This window comes from Aegilops tauschii, chromosome 5, assembly GCF_002575655.3.
Source record: "Aegilops tauschii subsp. strangulata cultivar AL8/78 chromosome 5, Aet v6.0, whole genome shotgun sequence".
Lineage (NCBI taxonomy): Eukaryota > Viridiplantae > Streptophyta > Magnoliopsida > Poales > Poaceae > Aegilops > Aegilops tauschii.
In genome coordinates this window covers 479,806,137-479,824,477 of record NC_053039.3, presented here as the reverse complement: position 1 = coordinate 479,824,477, position 18,341 = coordinate 479,806,137, and the positions used below count along the sequence as shown (strand labels likewise).

The window sequence follows — 18,341 nt, the reverse complement described above, 5'->3', positions numbered from 1 at the left end:
ATGAAGCCAAGATACACCGCCCGACCGCCGGACGCGAGCAGGAGTTGACGAACGCACGGCGGGAGCTACGGACCAAAAGCCACCGCGCCTCGCTCCCCATCCATATCCATCGATCTATCTCGTGCCGTTGATCCTCAAAAAAAAAAAAAAAGCTAGCGTGCGGCGCCGACCCCGCGCGCGCGCATATATACGACGGTGATGTGGTCGATCGAGGCAGTGATCGCTAGGCACGAAGCCGGTCTTGGCATAACCGCAAGCGAGCGCGTCGTCATGGAGGAGAGCACCGAGGCCTCGGCGACGGCGAGGGGCGTGGCGCCTGGAGCCGGAGGTGCGGAGGCCGCCCGGGCGGCGGGCACGATGAAGGTGGTGGTGGCGGTGGACGCGAGCGAGGAGAGCCTGCACGCGCTGTCGTGGGCGCTCGACAACGTCGTCCGGCACCACCCCGGCGCGTCCGTCGTCGTCCTCCACGCCCAGCACCGCGTCGACCACTTCGTCGCCCACGGTAAGCAATTAATCTCGCCGCGCGCTGACCGAGCGAACTCTGTCCCCGCGCGCGGCTCTGAAGGCTGACACACCTGGTGCGTGTCGAAGCAGGCCTGGCCTACGCCCCGCCGACGGCGTTGGACTCCATGAGGAGGGCGCAGGAGGAGAACTCCCGGAGGGTGGTGGCCCGCGCGCTGGACGTGTGCAGGCAGAAGCAGGCGAGCGCCACGGCGGCGGTGGTGGAGGGCGACCCCAAGGAGGCCATCTACCAGGCCGTGGAGGAGATGCGCGCCGACCTGCTCGTCCTCGGCAGCCGCGGCCTGGGCATGATCAAGAGGTACGTATGCACCGACCGCCATGGCCTTCCACATCGAGCTACCACTACTGACCGATTCTCTAACGTGAGCGGCTGTGCTAAAATCAATCGTGCTTGTGACTCTGCAGGGCGTTGCTGGGCAGCGTGAGCGACTACCTCGCCCATCACGCCTGCTGCCCCGTCCTCATCGTCAAGCCACCCAACAAGGCGCACCACAAGTGAAAGAAGCTCTACACAGGCTACGTTTTTGGGTCGTCTGCCAACTAGTAGTACCAGCAGCACCGGCTTGTTAGCGACTAGTGCTTCCAATAAAGATGCAGCGATGGAGCTCCCGTGTAGTATGTTCGGTAGGCAAGCATCTCCATCATGTGTAGCATGTTCAGAAGTTCAATCTCAATCATCAAGTTCTCCCAGGAATGTGGAAACGTTGTGACGAATCGTAGTGCCCCTTCAAGGACATGGGGGCTCAAAACAAGCAGGTTACATTTGCGAAGAATCTGGTTCACCTAATACGTGAGACTACACAGCTGCATCAAACAAAAAACATTACGTGCTAAATTCGTGTTTACCAGACTGAAGGATGCATCATCCGAGAGTATCCATAGGATGAACATCGCTGTCGCATTTCCACAAGCACCATGGACCACCTCATCAGAAGGCTAAATGGTGGCGCCATCGCTCCGATCCCAGCCACCAAGTCTGTCTACCGGGTCATAGTTCGTGAACAGCCGGAACACATTCCCCAGTTTGTTTGAGTGCTGAGGCTTGAAACCGCAGGGGCGCACGTTTAGGAGCTCCAGCGCGCGGTCCTTCTGAACTTCGCCTGGCAGAAGAAGTTTAAACCATATGCATTAGAGAACAAACAAAGTATTCGAAAAGACGAATTTCGGTACATATTGATATCTCACAAAACAACACTAGTAATGTTCTCAGCAAAGTTACAATCACGCTTACGAGGCATCACGGGTTCTTAAATTGTAAACTAGCGAGGATTACACATTCTGATGCTAATCACACATAAGTATACAATTGCATACAATTTTCAAGAGAGACCATTCGCATACAAGAAGAGGCACATCATGCATGGTTTCGAAAGATGAAAATAAACTGCTGAAGTTGTGCTAAATGCCAGAGTACTTGCAAGTTGCAACTACACTTGATCTACTGAGATGTAATACCGACTGTTCAAGCTTTTTTTGCCCACGAATACACAAAAGCTTTGCGTATCATTGCATTGATAAAGAGGAGTTTCACATAGGTCCTGTTACAATGCAAAGTGGGTTTGGTTTGTCAACAACAACACACCCAACCTACGAACACCTATGGCTATTCTCCGGGTATGACGAATGTTAAAAGTCTTATGAGTACTACTAGCACATGGATTGTTGATAGTAAGAGGTGATACCCTAAATCATACTGTTTTCCCTTGATTGCAAAACAGAATCCAACCAGCAAGCATACACAGTCGACACCCCTTTTTACAATGCCATGAAGTATCAAACAAGAAGGGATGCATTGGATTCTAGTTAGATCCAAGACAACGCTGATCCGAGGGTTCAGTTCACTTGAATTGAGTTACCTGTGAGTAACAGCAGGAATGAGCCTTCAGGCCGCGCGAGGAAGGAGACCGTCTTGGCAACCTTCTCCAAGCACTCCTGACTCTGCACCAACGACGAATCACCACAATTCATCCCCACAATTTAGTCAAATCTGTAACCTTGTTACCCCAGAAGCAGAACTAAGCAAATCAAAGGAGGTTGGAGACCATACCAGGTACGGAGGGTCGGCGACGACGATGCTGAAGGCGTGCTTCATGGCGGGCGGCAGCGCCTCCGGCTGGTTGTAGTCGTAGAAGGCGAAGTCGTCGCCGTACTGCCCGAACCGCTCGTCGTACTCGAGCAGCCGCGCGGGCACATCCGGGCTGCTCTTCCTGAGATAGGCGTAGAGCGTGGGGCAGGCGACGCAGGCCACGGCGGCGCCGGCGCCGGCAGGCAGGCCGGAGGCGAGGCGGGCGACCTCCTCGGCCAGCCCCCGGGCGGTGCGCTCGTCGTACCAGAACTGGCTCAGCCGCCAGTCCTCCGCGACCAGCTCCACCCATTCTGCTCCCCCCTTTTCCCCTTCGTCCCGCCCGTGCCGTCGCTGCTCCTCCAGGAAGTCCCGCAGCGCCCCCGCCGCCGCCGCGCTCAGCTGCGGCCGCTCGTCGTCTTCTTCCTCCTCCTCCTCCCCGGCCTCCCGCCACGCTCCCTCCTCCTCCTCCGCGCCGCTCGCCATTGTTCGCTCCGCTCTCTAGAGGAGGCGGCGCACCAGGGAAACTCTCACCGAGCAAACACAGTCGTCTCTCACACGAAGAGCCCAAGGCCGGTTTCCGGGCCTCGGTGGATACGGGCCGAGACGTCTGGGCCACGGTGGATGCGGGATTGCGGGCCGAGACGTCGGGGCCCAGTGGAAGCGGGAGCAGGGAAAATAAAAGCAGAGAGTGGCAATGGAATCGCAGGGGGGGACTGTGAGGGAAGCGAGGGGGGAGGTGGTGCGCCTGCCTGCGCCTCCGTTCCCGGTCGGGCGAGCTGCGAAACCCCAATCGCCTCCACATCTCGCGGCGGCGCCGCCCCGGCCCGCCGCCCTCAGCGTCCGCCGCGGCGGCCAGCGGGCCACCGGGTCGAGGGAGGAGAAGGGCGGCGGTTGCTGCGTCGGCCGCTCGCTTCCCGAGGTAGCATTCGCGCCCGCCGGCTCCCGTCCCGCGCGAGGCCACGGTAGATCGACCCGCGAGCTCTCCTTGGACGCGCCTGCTCCGTGCTCGCGCAGCCGCGGCGAGGAGGCGCTGACCGGCGCGTGCGTGCGGCGGCGGTTGCTTCTCCGGGAAGCTTCGGGGGCACGGCCCGATCCGGTTTGGGCAGAAGCAGAGGCAATGTCGGCCGCGGGGGAGGACATAGTGCAGCACCTCTCGTCGAATTCCAACCCGTCCTCGTCCAAGCTCGCCAAGCTCGAGGCGCGCATGGCCGGCAAGGCCGTCTCGGTGCCGCCCCCGTCGCCGCCGCACCACCCGGTGGTCTCCGCCGCCTCGGCCCCCACCTTCATGGACCAGGAGGAGCTGCCCGAGTCCTCCTCCTCTTCGGATGATGATGTCAGCCCTAAACCTCGTACTCCCCCTGTTCTTTCTCCCCCCCCCTCCCCCCTTTACTGCTCAAGCATTACATAATGTTTATCTACCTTCGATTACCTTGCCTGTATATTACCTATGCTGCTACAATCATCCTGGTTAGAACTATTTGTAATGTCTCTTTTGGTAAACCTGTATTGTAGCTAATTACAGGTTACTGATATTCCCATTCTTAATTTCATTTCATCTAACCTAGACTAATGTTTGCTGTATTTGCTGACCAGAATGGCGAGGAGTTCTTGATACAGAAGAACACACTGAAGCGTCCGAGATCCCCGGATGATGACCACGGCCTAGCTCTTGGAAATTTTGAGGTGTGATCTTCTGACATTAATTGACTAGAATTAAACACGGGCAATTCTATTTTCCACTTGCTTTCCATTCCTTGTAGCATAATTCTGTCTGGTGCATTCTTTCATGCTTGTGAATTCCAGGGATCAGCTAATGCGGCAGCAAAAGTATTAGATGTCACGGACACACGACTCCCTTCGGAAAACCCAAGCAGAAAAAGGCAGGGCCGTGGAAGGGGACGTGGTGGAACAGGACGAGGGCGTGGCTCAAAGACGGTTGATCAAACACGCCATACTTCGGCTTCTTCAGTAACTGTCTCAAATGGTCAACATGACAAATTAACCAACATGGTATGCTGTGCAATTTTATTCTCAAGATCTTGATCTATCTTCTACTCCCTCCGTTCCAAAATAGATGACCCAACTTTATACTAACCCATCAATGGGCAGTGGTGGGTAATGTACTATCTTGCACTTGAATGATCACGTCATTGCCTGCGCTCTTCTTGAAGAACTTTTTTAAGGCCATTGATCGGTGCAAGAAATAATTAATAGTGTAGAAATTGCTACAGCTTAGTTTGGTATTGATCAAATTATTAGATGTGTCAATGATAAAGAGCAACTAGCTTCTTTGATACAGATAAATTCTATCAATTGGAGAATGTTGAAATAGAGCCATTAGATTTTTGCTCAGTTGGGGTGCGGATTGCTGAAATAAGGGCACATCGCACAATAAGCACTTCAAGGAATTGAGTTTTACTAACTGACACAACTTATATTGGCAAATAAGGTTCACGTTCCATAACATATTAAAATTCCACATTAGGGCATCACTTTTTTTTTTGACTATGAATTAGGGCATCGCTTCATCACCAGGGATCTGGTAATCTTGTAGACTGGAACAAAATTGATTAAATGGCTGCAATCCTTGGCTGTATGATAATCTCCTAAGGCCATGTTCGTTTAATCCTCTCGCCACAGGGATTGAAGGGGATTGGGGAGGTTTGAGGGAGATTTTGACTTGCAAGGGATTTAATCCCCTTCAATCCCTTTCAAACCTCTCCAAACCCTGTCAAACTGAACAAGGCCTAAAGGATTGTACATTGCATGAATCAAGTGATACAAGGCTTGGTCGATATCGATGCATTTGAGGGCTTCATTTGTTGTAATCTCATACACATGTGTATACAATACCAGTACGCTATTTCCTTATCTGCTAAATTATCAGCTTACATGCCATTTACTCCATATACAGGATTCCCGAACAAGTGTTCTACCTGGGAATGATGACAGGACTGCTTTACACGTAAGACTTATTTATTTGCACCATTTTTAATGAGATGCGCATCATCTTGGTCTGCTAATGCTAATGCATCCTTTTATTTTCCTTACATACCATTTCCTGCCTGCTTCCGAATGTGTTTGTGGGCTTTGCTTGTACATACACTTGAAAATACTTCTGAGGGTGTTTGTACATGCACCCACGACCTTTTCTTCAAGAAAAAGTGTCTCTGTTAGTTCAATACTTCCACTTGAGTCTAGAATCTAGGCATCTTAACTAAATAAGTAATATTTCTGATGGCTTTCATATATGCATCCAGGCCCTTTCCTTCAAGGAGAAGTGTTTATGTTTGGTTCAGTACTTCTGTTCGAGTCTAGCACCTAGGCAACTTAACTACATAAAGTAATATGATGTGATTAAGATATCGTTGTGAAAGCATGAACAGCTTTGGTGAATGCTGTACTGGACAAGCCATATAGGGTATCAGTCAATCTGAGATATGAAGTATAGTGTACCATACAAACATGTTCTAGGATACTTTCTTTCCTTTTCAAATTTACATTCTTAAGCACTCCCAATTGAATAGGAAGAATTATCACTGTTACGTGGTAAAGTTGCATTTTTGGAGGAGGAGCTTAATAAATCGCGTCAAGAAGCAACGGAGCATCACCAACTTAGTGATAGGTTAGCTAAGGTAAGGATATACTCACTGCAAGCTTTCTTTGATCCTGACTTCCCTAGGTCACTGACTTGTTGCCTTTGCATCATTCTGCCAGGAATTGAAGGATTTCAAGGATCAAGATCAACAAAAGAAACCAAAGGTGTCACTTAGAAACCATTATTTATTACCAACCATATGTTTTGGCTACCCTTCATTGTTATTTATACATTGGACCATTTTTGTTCTGAAGATTTGGAACTTACTACTTAAGCCTATCATTATTGATAAAAGGAAACAACTCGCTTCTTGCATATGCAGGGATCCTGAAATAATAGCCATTATTATAATTATGCAGTATATATGCTTACGTGTCTATTCTCATTGATACAGCAAATGAAGGTCCTGTCTGATCTGCTCATAGCAGTATCAAAAGCAGAAAGGCAAGAAGCACGGATGAAGTTAAAGCAGGAATCTTTCAGACTCGGGAACATTGGTGTTATGAGGTAATCTTTCAATGATCCGAGTTTCAAACACTTTAAATGCGGAATAGAGGAAGGATATGTCTAGATTTCCTATTACCTGAAGAATAATACTTTGTATATGGGTCGTTGTTATACTGGCATGTATGCTGCGATATTGTCTTCCAGAAATAGGCCTAGTGGCATGACCTGTCAGTTACTTCATATATCCAGTATGCCTTCTAGTATTGGCAACTTCTCTGCAGTTTGCATGTTTTTTTCTCTAATATTTCCTGTTTTGAGTATGGACCATTTATTGCAACCTTTTCTTTGACTGTTCTCTGTCATAACTCAGAGCTGGGACTGTCATATCTGAAACATGGGAGGATGGTCAGGCAATAAAGGACCTTAATGCGCATCTTGTGAGTTTCTGCTGCTCGATAGATCTGTTTATTTCAATAAACTATTAGGCATAGTATATGCCATTGTAAAAGCTGATCATAATGTTAAGAACTTACTGTGGAACTGTGATCTGGGTGACCTGTCCAGTTGTTGATACCCAACCATTAACAGCTTTACTTCAGAAGGCATACCTGATGCTCTTATTAGACAACTTCTATTTCATTTGTCTTGTTTGCGATTTTGATGACATATTTGCAGGTCACCCAGATCTTGGTTTTTTACCTGATGCTCTTAAGTCATTACCATCCTAGCATCTTATATGACATCTTGATCTTGTTTAGTTGAGCATCATGTTCAAAAGGGAAACTTTGTTGTTCCTACTTTATTTTTATTGATCTGGCTTGGCTTGGACATGTAGTTTACATTTCATAAGCTTTGTCTATTAAGGCACATTGCGTAACTGGCAGCTCTGGTCACATGTTTTGCCTCTCATCTATATAATTCCAATTCTTGACATTCACATTAACATACCGTCCCTTTGTTGAATTGCTCATGTATGTTGGACCTTTATGTAGAAATCATTGCTGGAAACTAAAGAGGCTGTTGAAAGACATCGTAAATCTCTAAAGAAAAGACAATCATCTGGTAAGAGCTACTCTTTAAAAACAAAAATTGTGCTAGCTCAAATTCTTTATAAGTTGCTGATTGAACTATCTTGCACACTGAAGAAGATTTGATGTATGGGTATAGAACTTAAGTTCATTATCATTACTCCCTCCGTCCCAAAATAAGTGTCTCATGTCTCAACTTTGTATTAACTTTAGTATAAAGTTGTACTAGAGTTGAGAGTTGAGACACTTATTTTGTAAAGTTAGTACAAAGTTGAGACAGTTATTTTGGGACGGAGGGAATATTTTATATGAGGGAAAGCTCTTTCACATAAGCAAGAGATAAACAAACACACACGATACTTTTGTTGTCACTATTCTACACTCACTGCTTGATGTTCTACTATTGTAGATAAGGGTGACGGAAGTGATGCTGAAACTAGCATGTCCGAGGAAGATTTCCTCTTACAGGACGAGATATGTAAATCTCGGTTAACAAGTATCAAGCGGGTAAGTGGTTTCCTTTACTTGGTTATTAAATACACCCTCTTCCCGTCTTAACCTACTTTCCACAATTGAATTGCAGGAGGAAGAACAGTATCTGCGAGAAAGAGATCGATATGAATTAGAAAAGGGTAGGCTTATACGTGAAATGAAGCGTCTCAGAGATGAGGATGGATCCCGTTTTAATAACTTTCAAATTCTTCACCATCGATATGCTCTGTTAAATCTTCTTGGAAAGGGAGGGTTTAGTGAGGTGTACAAGGTATATTCTTTCTTCAGTTATATATTTCTTTTTAAAAGGAGGCTCTGAACCATTGTTTATCAATAATGCATCTTGAAATACAAATGCATTTTGCGTTAATAAGGTAAAAGAAGCGCTCAACTTTGCCATCATTAATTTAGATTTGTCTCTATATATGCTCTTATGAAGAGCTTCATTTTGGGTGGGCAGGGAGGCTGGGATCCTGGCCTATCCAAAATGGGCTTAAAAGGATAAAGAAGTATGCAAACCTAGTATTTAAATAGTACTCCCTCTGTTCACAAATATAATATGTTTTGGATATTTTAATATAAACTACATACAAACTGAAATGAATGAACAAACACACTAAAATGCTTCTGTATACATCCGAATCAGAAAAAAGTTAGAACATCTTTTAATAGTGAACGGAGGGAGTAGGTGAGAGAATCTGTATGGAAACAATTGGAGCAACACATCTGGCATTGAAATGTCCTTTGGCTTATGTTACATGGGAAAATCAGTACACCAGGTGCAATGCGGCAGCAGCCAGTGCAAGTGGCTGAGAACTGGATTTAATTTCCAGCTGCTTATCAGGTCCTAGTCTGTAGTTGGTTAGGGAAGGAATAAATTAGGTAGGTTAATTCAATTAGGAAAGGGAAGAATTAGGTGAGTTAAGATGAGTCTGATTCTTTTTAGGAAGTTGTTAGTTGGCCCAGTCTGTGTATCAGGCAATGCTATAAAAGCATGCCAACAATGAGATCTTTCTCTAATCCCTGCACTCTTTTCTCTCTCCTCCCTATCCATTGATCTCCTACTGAGCTGCTATTTACTCTACTGAAATCCTACCACGATGCCGTCCAAGCCTTGCAAAGGTGCTTCTTACCTTACCACAACTATAACCTTCGTTTTCTGATCCTTGCCTGTGGCAACTTAGGCCCTGTTCGGATCTAAGGGAGGAAAACCAAAGGATTGGGAGGAAATGAGGGAAAAGGAAAGGAAACAGGGTATCAAACACATGAATACATAGACCATGTAGGAACAATGGCTTAGGTGTACGGAATGCAGGAAAATGGAGTACAGGGGATCTAGATAAGTTGGTCCCACCTGATGATTTTTTCTATGTAAAAAAACTAACATGCTGGTTGAGAGTTTAGGTTAATGGGTCCCAGCATGCACAGATCCATCTCATTCTGAACTTGATGTTGGTCCCAACGTGTATGGTTGAGGTGCTCTGCCTCGGGCCAACGCAGAAAAAAAGAGCTGGGAGTGGATTCTTGGTTTTCTTCAAAAGCACAGGCCTAGAAAACTTTACAAAGGATTGGAAATCAGTGATTCCTGTGCTCCGAACGCAGCTACAGTGAAAAAACCTGTAGGAAACGATTCCTTTCAAGTTTCCTAAACTTTTCACAGGCTCTTATGTTCCTTTTCTGTTGAAAAATGTAAGGTGTTATAAAATAAATGCAGGGTATACCATCTTGTACCAGCTTCAGTGTTGTATTAATTTTGTTGCCAGAATATTACCTAGTTTTTTTGGCCTTCCTTTTGTGACGTCATTTCAATGTGTTTTGATATAGCATTCACATCTGTTCTGTAGAAATTTGAGTTTGGTTTGGTGGAATACCAGTAGTAACATGCAACTGTTCCTCTGTGCAGGCTTTTGACTTGGTGGAATACAAGTACGTGGCCTGTAAGCTTCATGGTTTGAATGCTCAGTGGAGTGAGGAGAAAAAGCAAAGCTACATACGGCATGCGATTCGTGAATATAATATCCATAAGACTCTGGTGCATACAAACATTGTCAGGCTATGGGACATATTCGAGATTGATCACAACACATTCTGCACTGTCCTAGAATATTGCAGCGGTATACTGATTTCTTAAATTTCTTTGACATTTTGACTGTCTAAATTTGGTTCTGTCATTTTTGTTTTGCTTGGAGTCTTACGTCACTCTGATGATGCCCAGTGCCTCATGTTTCCTTCAGTTTTGTAATGCGGAAAATGCTACTCCCTCCGATCCATATTACTTGTCTTAGACGTCTTAGATTTGTCTAAGACAAGTAATATGGATCGGAGGGAGTAGTTAGGTTTTGTGCCAGTCATGCATGGTGTAACCCAGATACATCTATCTATGATGAGCTCTTACTACATTAAACTTATTCCGGTTTTTACTATTTAGTCATAGTCGCCTGTAGGTGTCCTGGAGTTGACAGTGATATAAATGTTTAAATTTGGGAACTAAAAGGGACATCTAAACCATGGTTTCTTACAGTTACAGTCCACATTGCCATTTATAATCTTGTAACATATGGATCACCCATACCATATTATGAGCTTAAGAGGTATGGAAAACAACTGCCATATTTGATCACTACGTAAGAAGCATACATAATGCTATGGCCTATGATGATGACATGGAATTTGAGCTAGATTATTAGCAATTCTAGTGATCTATGGACTGATAGATCATGTCTCATATAGTAGATCAAAGTTTCTTCATTTCTGCTGTTCTCTTCTCAGTAGGCGCACAGTCCATTCTAGTTTTACATAAGTAGTTATTCATAATGATTTTACAACTGAAATCTAAAACTCTCATATTAGGAGGTTGCGGCATCTAATAATGTTATCTCCTTGCTCATCTTTTACCTAGGCAAGGATCTCGATGCAGTCCTTAAAGCAACACCAATTCTTCCAGAAAAGGAAGCAAGGATCATAATTGTTCAAGTGTTTCAGGGCCTTGTTTATCTTAACAAAAAGGCTCAAAAGATCATCCACTATGACCTCAAACCAGGCAACGTTCTCTTCGACGAAGTTGGTGTTACAAAAGTCACAGACTTTGGCCTCAGCAAGATAGTGGAGGATGACGTTGGGTCTCAGGGAATGGAACTCACTTCTCAGGGAGCTGGAACCTATTGGTGAGCGACTGAGTGCATTCACTTTCAAAGTTGATTTTTACGAGTCCAGATCATGTTTCTATGGAATGTTTTAGTTGCCGCCATTGATTTGCTGTACATGTGTACAATTGTATAACCTTCAAAATAAATACTCCCTCCGATCCATATTACTTGTCGCTCAAACAGATGTATCTAGTACGTCTAGATACATCCGTTTGAGCGACAAGTAATATGGATCGGAGGGAGTACTATTTGTTGCATGCAGCGCAACTGTTCTTGTGTTATCGCTATGTAAGCAGGTTGGATTATATATTTAATTCTTGTTCGTGTTATTGTGAATGCTGCACCAATGTTATTTCTTAATGACAGATATTTCTGTTTTAAAAATTCTTTCTTCCTTTCTGTTTTTTTTCCTTCTCCAGGTATCTGCCACCAGAATGCTTTGATCTCAGCAGAACACCATTTATTTCATCTAAGGTACTGATATTTGCCAGCATGTTTTACCTTCTAGTAAACAATAGTTGGTTCATCCTAATTCGGCGGTCTTCTATATTTGCTTTAAATGTGCCCTCAGCCACCAGGGATATATTTGTTTTAAATATGCCCTCAGCTGCCAGGGATGCATGTTCACCTGCTAAATATTTTAAAACGTCCTTCCTGATACAAGTGTTTGCATCTTGAATTTTGGCACAAGAATGGGTGAAAACTTTGGATCTGGAGTGAGCAAGAGTCCACTAGAGAGAGAGAGGGCGCTGCTGGCGTGGCCGATTTGCTCTCAGACAGAGGAGACGCAGAGTGGGGCTGCTGCTGGAGCTTGCCGAAGCTCACTGATTAGGAGGCTGCTGAATCTCCACGCGGCTGCTGGACCGGCGGTAGGGGTGGGGTTGGTTTTTGGGAAAGAGAAGGCTGATAGGGGTGACATGGTAGGAACATACAAGGGGAGAGATTGAGCTAGGCGGCACCGTACAAGGGAGCTGGGTGGGAGAGAGGCTGTGAGTGATGATTTAGAGCTGCTAGGGTTTCTGTTTTTTTTTGTTGAGAAACCGCTAGGGTTTCTGTTGGGTCATATAGGCCAGGCTGTTGGATCTAATGGGCTGGCTCAGGGATTCCTGTTGATCCTAAAATTGTCACATAAGGTCGGAATTTGATGCCGGGGGTATAATTTTTTGCTGTATCAGTATCATCTATTCTTATTTTCCCTCAACTCCTATTTGTCGCCATGACGGGTGCCATGTCGACATAGGGCCCTGGGCTCGAACTCGACTCAGCGACATGGAATCTTTGGCTGTTGGGAGGCTGGGTAATTGGGTCACCAGATGTGATGAGGATACTGGTCTGCTGGCGGAGTGGAGGTGAAGCAGTGGATTGATGTGCCGATTGTCAGTGATAGAGTTAGCTGGGGATTGCTGCCGAGGGTGGGGTTGAGGAGTATGGCTCCGGCAAACAGGTGGTGGAGGTGCCCATCCATGGGTTGGGAGGATGCAGCAGTAGGTCTGAAGTGGGAAGTGAAGGGTGACACTGAGAGGGGGAAGTGGTCGGGCAGATATGCATTTTTGGACAAAATTGGGGACATGATCCCTAGTTAACCCACTTTCTTCAAGTTTTGAACTCACTTATGAGCTTCCCAAACTTCTGGTTTAAATACCCAGTTATGGTAACTGTAGCTTCATTCTGATTGGTGTGTAAACTTTTTGTTGTTGCATTTATGCAGGTGGATGTTTGGTCAGCCGGTGTGATGTTTTATCAGATGCTATATGGGAGGCGTCCTTTTGGCCATGACCAGACCCAAGAGAGAATACTTCGAGAAGATACAATTATCAATGCACGCAAGGTGGAATTCCCTCCGAAGCCAACTGTATCAAACGAGGCAAAGGTATGCTTCCTGTTTGTTCATATGGCATATTTTACCTTCTGAGCCATCACTTGTAGTTCTAGTGATCCCCTTGCTAGATTATGTACATGTGACAGGAGACCACGAGTTTCATTTCAAGTTTGTTCTGTAGACTGCCATGAATTGTGTATAAACTGACGTGGGAATGTTGCTAATTTGGAAATATTTTGATCTTGCAATACAAATAACCACACATCAAACTTCTGTTGTATTAATGCGAAGCATTATTGCTCCCATCTCTTGTGAGTCAATTTGTGATTTTTTTACTTCCAACTTATGCAGGAACTGATACGCCGTTGCTTGACATACAATCAATCGGAGAGGCCAGACGTTCTATCAATAGCTCAAGATCCTTATCTCTCTTATGCAAAGAGGTAGACACTACACGTCTACACTACAAGACGAAGGATTTTTTGGAGGTTGGGCAGCCACTCCCAAATGGTGTAACTGTACATATTGTAAATTTCGGGTTGGTCTCGTAAACTGCGATGATCCAATGTCTGCTCTTTTCAGTTTAGAGGAAGTAGGGCATCGGTTTTGAGGGGCATGCACTTCTCTTGATGCTCTTGTGCCGCCCCTCCTTGCGTAATGTGATGTTTGTTTTTGCTAGACCCTGCTGATGGTTCCTTTAAAGGCTGTATTTATTCGTACGGTCCACTAGGGAATGTGCTCTGCCAATTCATCAGAGATAGGAGCCGTCGATGTTCACAAAAACCTTTGTGATGCACTATGTCCGCCCGGATATGCACGTTCTATCTCAGTTGTCTAAATTGGGTGTGGTCAGTTAAAAGCTTTGATCAACAACTACTTCCTCAGTTCGGGTTTACTGGGCCTCCTCTTATTCCGGTCAAAGTCTAACCATTAATTTAAGGATTTTTATCATTTATGCTACTGGTTATGTTTCGCTATTTGAACTGCTAAAAAATGCCATCACTTCGTTAGGCGTATTCTCAAAAATGCAACTAGCACTATTACTGTCAGCTTGAATCTCGTTTGCCATGTTACTGACCAGAAATGCCTATGGACAAACATGTCTGCTCTCCCTCTATCTCACAACAATAAAGCATGGGTCTCACTTGATCCCAATAGGGTTTTTATTTTTCTCTAAAATTATTTGCTTGCTTACTCCTGACAAGCGAGGCTCACACTTATCATTATGAGATAGAGAAAGCTAACATTTGGGTCTATGGGTATTTTTGTTATAATACACGGCCAACGGGTTTGACCTGACAATAACGATGGCTAATGACATTTTTGAGCAAACATCTAATGTAAAGATGGCATTTCTGAGCAAGCATCTCATGGAACGATGACATTTTTTAGCAGTTGTAACTTTTAATGCCAAAACTGAGCAGTGGGACACAAATAGTGACACAAATGATAAAAACCCTTAATTTAACTAATGAAATATAAATTATGTGTCACAAGTGGAAATCCCTTTTTGAATACAAATACAAATTCAATAGTATAATTTTCATAGCATATACCTTATATTTCATTAGTCATATAGATGATCAAAGTTTGACCAAAAATACGAGGGACTTGATAAACATGGATGGAGGAAGTGACTAAATAAGAGTGGCAAGTTCAAATTAAATGTTTCTAACTCTTAAACTGTGAATGTATTTTACGAAATATCTTCACATTTAGTTCAGTTTTGTGATGAGCTTTAAAACTGCATCCTATATAGACTGAACACTAGAATATCTTCGAGTGATTTCTGTTGTCTGAAATGTTACTAGAATATCACTTAATATACTGTATGTTGGTTGGTTTAAGAAATCAATGGATGCGTTTTGTTTTAGCTGTATTCATAGTGGAATCTTCAGCCTGTGTGTACATGTGTAAGAACTAATTGCTTGAAAACACTAGCATGAACACTGCTAAACCTTGTCTTATAACTGAAGTTACCACCATGATGGCGATATCATTACCATACCGTCAGAGCATCTCTAGCGGCTCATATATATGATCCTCTGAAAAAACATGCTCCCATATACTAGTATAAATCAGCCTTGACATACCACATGGCCCATTTGGTAAGCAACCTGAAAACAAACAAATAAATCAGCATTGACATCGTTGAAATCTAGACGATGCATCCACGCACATCGTCCAAACGCCAATTCCCTTTCCTCCCGCCACCATTCGGAGCAGGTGGAGCTCTGAGATGACGCCACATCACTCCGTGCGACTCCAGACAGAAGGGGAGGGGAGAAGCATGGGGCTGGCACGGAGACGAGGAGGGAGAGCAGGGGGCATTTATCCGCGCTGTCGGGGAGGGAAAGAGGAAGAGGCATGTGAGATGGCAAGGTGGGAGCAAGGACATCGACGGTGAGGGGCGAGGAGGACCTAGGACGGAGGATCGTCGCCACTGGCTATAGCCAGAGATACATGATGGTTGCGTTCAATATGCTTATATATGGGCCAGATCACAGTTAAAAAGAAGAAGGGATTCCCAAAGAAAAATCTTAGAGATTCATTGATAATCTTGCCAATCCATTGTAGAAGCTCCATTTTCTCTAAATAAAGATACCACTTTGTGTATAAAGTTCTCGTTGATGGGTCGTGTGGGGGCAGCAAGGTGCATTGTGGGACATGAGGGGAATCGAGTGCGACGTTGAGTTTGACCAGTCGGCGCTGGAGGCGAAGAGGGCGGCGCCCAACCATTGTTAGAGAATCTTCAAATGAACCATCGAAATCGTTCCTATATGTCCAAGTAAACAGGTTGGATAGTGTAAGGGCAAAACAACCTTTCAAACGGAGGCCACCCAAATCCCCTCCATTTATCTGGATTGCTAGCTCCTACGAAGTACTCCCTTTGTAAAGAAATATAGGAATGTTTAGATCACTACTTTAGTGATCTAAACGCTTTTATGTTTCTTTACGAACGGAGTAGATTGAACTCAACCTCATGCAGGTTGATCCATTTGATAGCTATACGAAGGAAGTGCCTGGCGTCTTGTTTAACTTATTGTATAAAATGTTTGTGCCGAAACTGTTGGGGAACGTAGTAATTTCAAAAGAAATTCTACGCACACGCAAGATCATGGTGATGCACATCAACGAGAGGGGAGAGTGTCGTCTACGTACCCTCGTAGACCGTAAGCGGAAGCGTTATGACAACGCGGTTGATGTAATCGTACGTCTTCACGGTCGACCGATCCTCAGTACCGAACGTACGGCACCTCCGCGTTCAACACACGTTCAGCTTGGTGATGTCCCGCGAACTCACGATCCAGTAGAGCTTCGTCAGCACGACGGCGTGGTGACGGTGTTGATGAAGTTACCAACGCAGGGCTTCGCCTAAGCACCGCTACGATATGACCGAGGTGGATTATGGTGAAGGGGGGCACCGCACACGGCTAAAAAAGATCAATGATCAACTTGTGTGTCTATGGGTGCCCCTTGCCTCAGTATATAAAGGAGGAGAGGAGGCGAGGCCGGCCGGCCCTAGAGGCGCGCCCAAGTGTGGAGTCCTACTAGGACTCCAAGTCCTAGTAGGAGTCCACCAAGAGGAAGGGAGGGAGAAGGAAGGAGATGGAGGAAAGGAGGAAAGGGGGGCCGGCCCCCTAGTCCAATTCGGTTTGGGCTAGGGGGGCCGCGCGCCCTGCCTTGTCCTGCCTCCTCTCTTCCACCACTTGGCCCATGAGGCCCAATACTTCTTCCCCCGTATTCCCGTAACTCCCCGGTACTCCGAAAAATACCCGAATCACTCGGAACCTTTCCGATGTCCGAATATAGTCGTCCAATATATCGATCTTTACGTCTCGACCATTTCGAGACTCCTCGTCATGTCCCCGATCTCATCCGGGACTCCGAACTACCTTCGGTACATCAAAACACATAAACTCATAATACCGATCGTCACCGAACGTTAAGCGTGCGGACCCTACGGGTTCGAGAACTATGTAGACATGACCGAGACACGTCTCCGGTCAATAACCAATAGCGGAACCTGGATGCTCATATTGGCTCCTACATATTCTATGAAGATCTTTATCGGTCAAACCGCATAACAACATACGTTGTTCCCTTTGTCATCGGTATGTTATTTGCCCGAGATTCGATCGTCGGTATCTCAATACCTAGTTTAATCTCGTTACCGGCAAGTCTCTTTACTCGTTCCGTAATGCATCATCCCGTAACTAACTCATTAGTCACATTGCTTGCAAGGCTTATAGTGACGTGCATTACCGAGAGGGCCCAGAGATACCTCTCCGACAATCGGAGTGACAAATCCTAATCTCAATCTATGCCAACTCAACAAGTACCATCGAAGACACCTGTAGAGCACCTTTATAATCACCCAGTTACGTTGTGACGTTTGGTAGCACACAAAGTGTTCCTCCAGTATTCGGGAGTTGCATAATCTCATAGTCATAGGAATATGTATAAGTCATGAAGAAAGCAATAGCAATATACTAAACGATCAAATGCTAAGCTAACGGAATGGGTCAAGTCAACCACATCATTCTTTAATGATGTGATCCCGTTAATCAAATGACAACTCACGTCTATGGCTAGGAAACTTAACCATCTTTGATTCAACGAGCTAGTCAAGTAGAGGCATACTAGTGACACTCTATTTTGTCTATGTATTCACACATGTATCAAGTTTCCGGTTAATACAATTCTAGCATGAATAATAAACATTTATCATGAAATAAGAAAATAAATAATAACTATATTATTGCCTCTAGGGCATATTTCCTTCAGAAACAAGGACACGAGCATTTCCAAAATGAAGTTGAAATGGTAGTTACAAAATATTATTAAAACATCAGAGAGAATATAGAGATGAATGAGTTATTGACCAGGAATCTAAAAAATTTGGAACCAAATATGAACAAGCTGCTCTTAACATTAGTACTATGACACTCGCATTTGCACTTGACGATCTGATAACAGTTATCACTGTAGTAGTACTGTACTTACTAACACTCAATAGCAGCTTTTGGAGACGAGCTCTATTTTTCTTTTCGAAAAGAAGGATAACTCTGTCCCTGCATTGAGCGATGCACACAACAATTTTTATAGAATTATTTAACAAGATCTTACAAAATAAATACATGAATCAACCAAAGACGTTTTTCTAGCGAAAATTGTCGTCCTACCTACAAGGTTGATGGTGTGTCCTGACCTAGCCGGGAGC

At 45.0% G+C, this 18,341-nt stretch overlaps 3 protein-coding genes across 4 annotated transcripts; 2 read left to right on the top strand and 1 right to left on the bottom strand.

The window, feature by feature from the left end:
* The first annotated feature begins 136 nt into the window (after positions 1-136).
* On the top strand, positions 137-13,976 carry LOC109734274 (serine/threonine-protein kinase TOUSLED). Its single transcript, XM_020293483.4, has 17 exons — positions 137-157; positions 3,258-3,920; positions 4,181-4,270; positions 4,391-4,597; positions 5,502-5,552; positions 6,115-6,222; positions 6,305-6,349; positions 6,580-6,692; positions 7,003-7,069; positions 7,625-7,694; positions 8,070-8,167; positions 8,244-8,423; positions 10,056-10,266; positions 11,052-11,316; positions 11,718-11,772; positions 13,007-13,168; positions 13,469-13,976. The coding sequence occupies exons 2-17, from the start codon at positions 3,282-3,284 to the stop codon at positions 13,562-13,564; spliced, it is 2,457 nt and encodes an 818-aa protein (XP_020149072.2). The 5' UTR covers positions 137-157; positions 3,258-3,281; the 3' UTR covers positions 13,565-13,976.
* LOC109734263 (uncharacterized) lies at positions 184-1,216 on the top strand. 2 transcript variants are annotated; one of them, XM_040390889.2, is made up of 3 exons: positions 184-502; positions 592-820; positions 928-1,216. In XM_040390889.2, the coding sequence occupies exons 1-3, from the start codon at positions 199-201 to the stop codon at positions 1,019-1,021; spliced, it is 627 nt and encodes a 208-aa protein (XP_040246823.1). In that variant the 5' UTR covers positions 184-198; the 3' UTR covers positions 1,022-1,216. The 2 variants fall into 2 exon arrangements, with proteins under 2 accessions (XP_040246823.1, XP_020149061.2); XM_020293472.4 differs by having other exon boundaries at positions 203-502; positions 595-820.
* Positions 1,160-3,128, bottom strand: LOC109734262 (uncharacterized). Its single transcript, XM_020293471.4, has 3 exons — positions 2,570-3,128; positions 2,379-2,460; positions 1,160-1,622 (listed from the first exon to the last, which is right to left on the bottom strand). Exons 1-3 carry the CDS (start codon positions 3,068-3,070, stop codon positions 1,459-1,461), a joined length of 747 nt encoding a protein of 248 aa, XP_020149060.1. The 5' UTR covers positions 3,071-3,128; the 3' UTR covers positions 1,160-1,458.
* Positions 13,977-18,341: the final 4,365 nt, after the last annotated feature.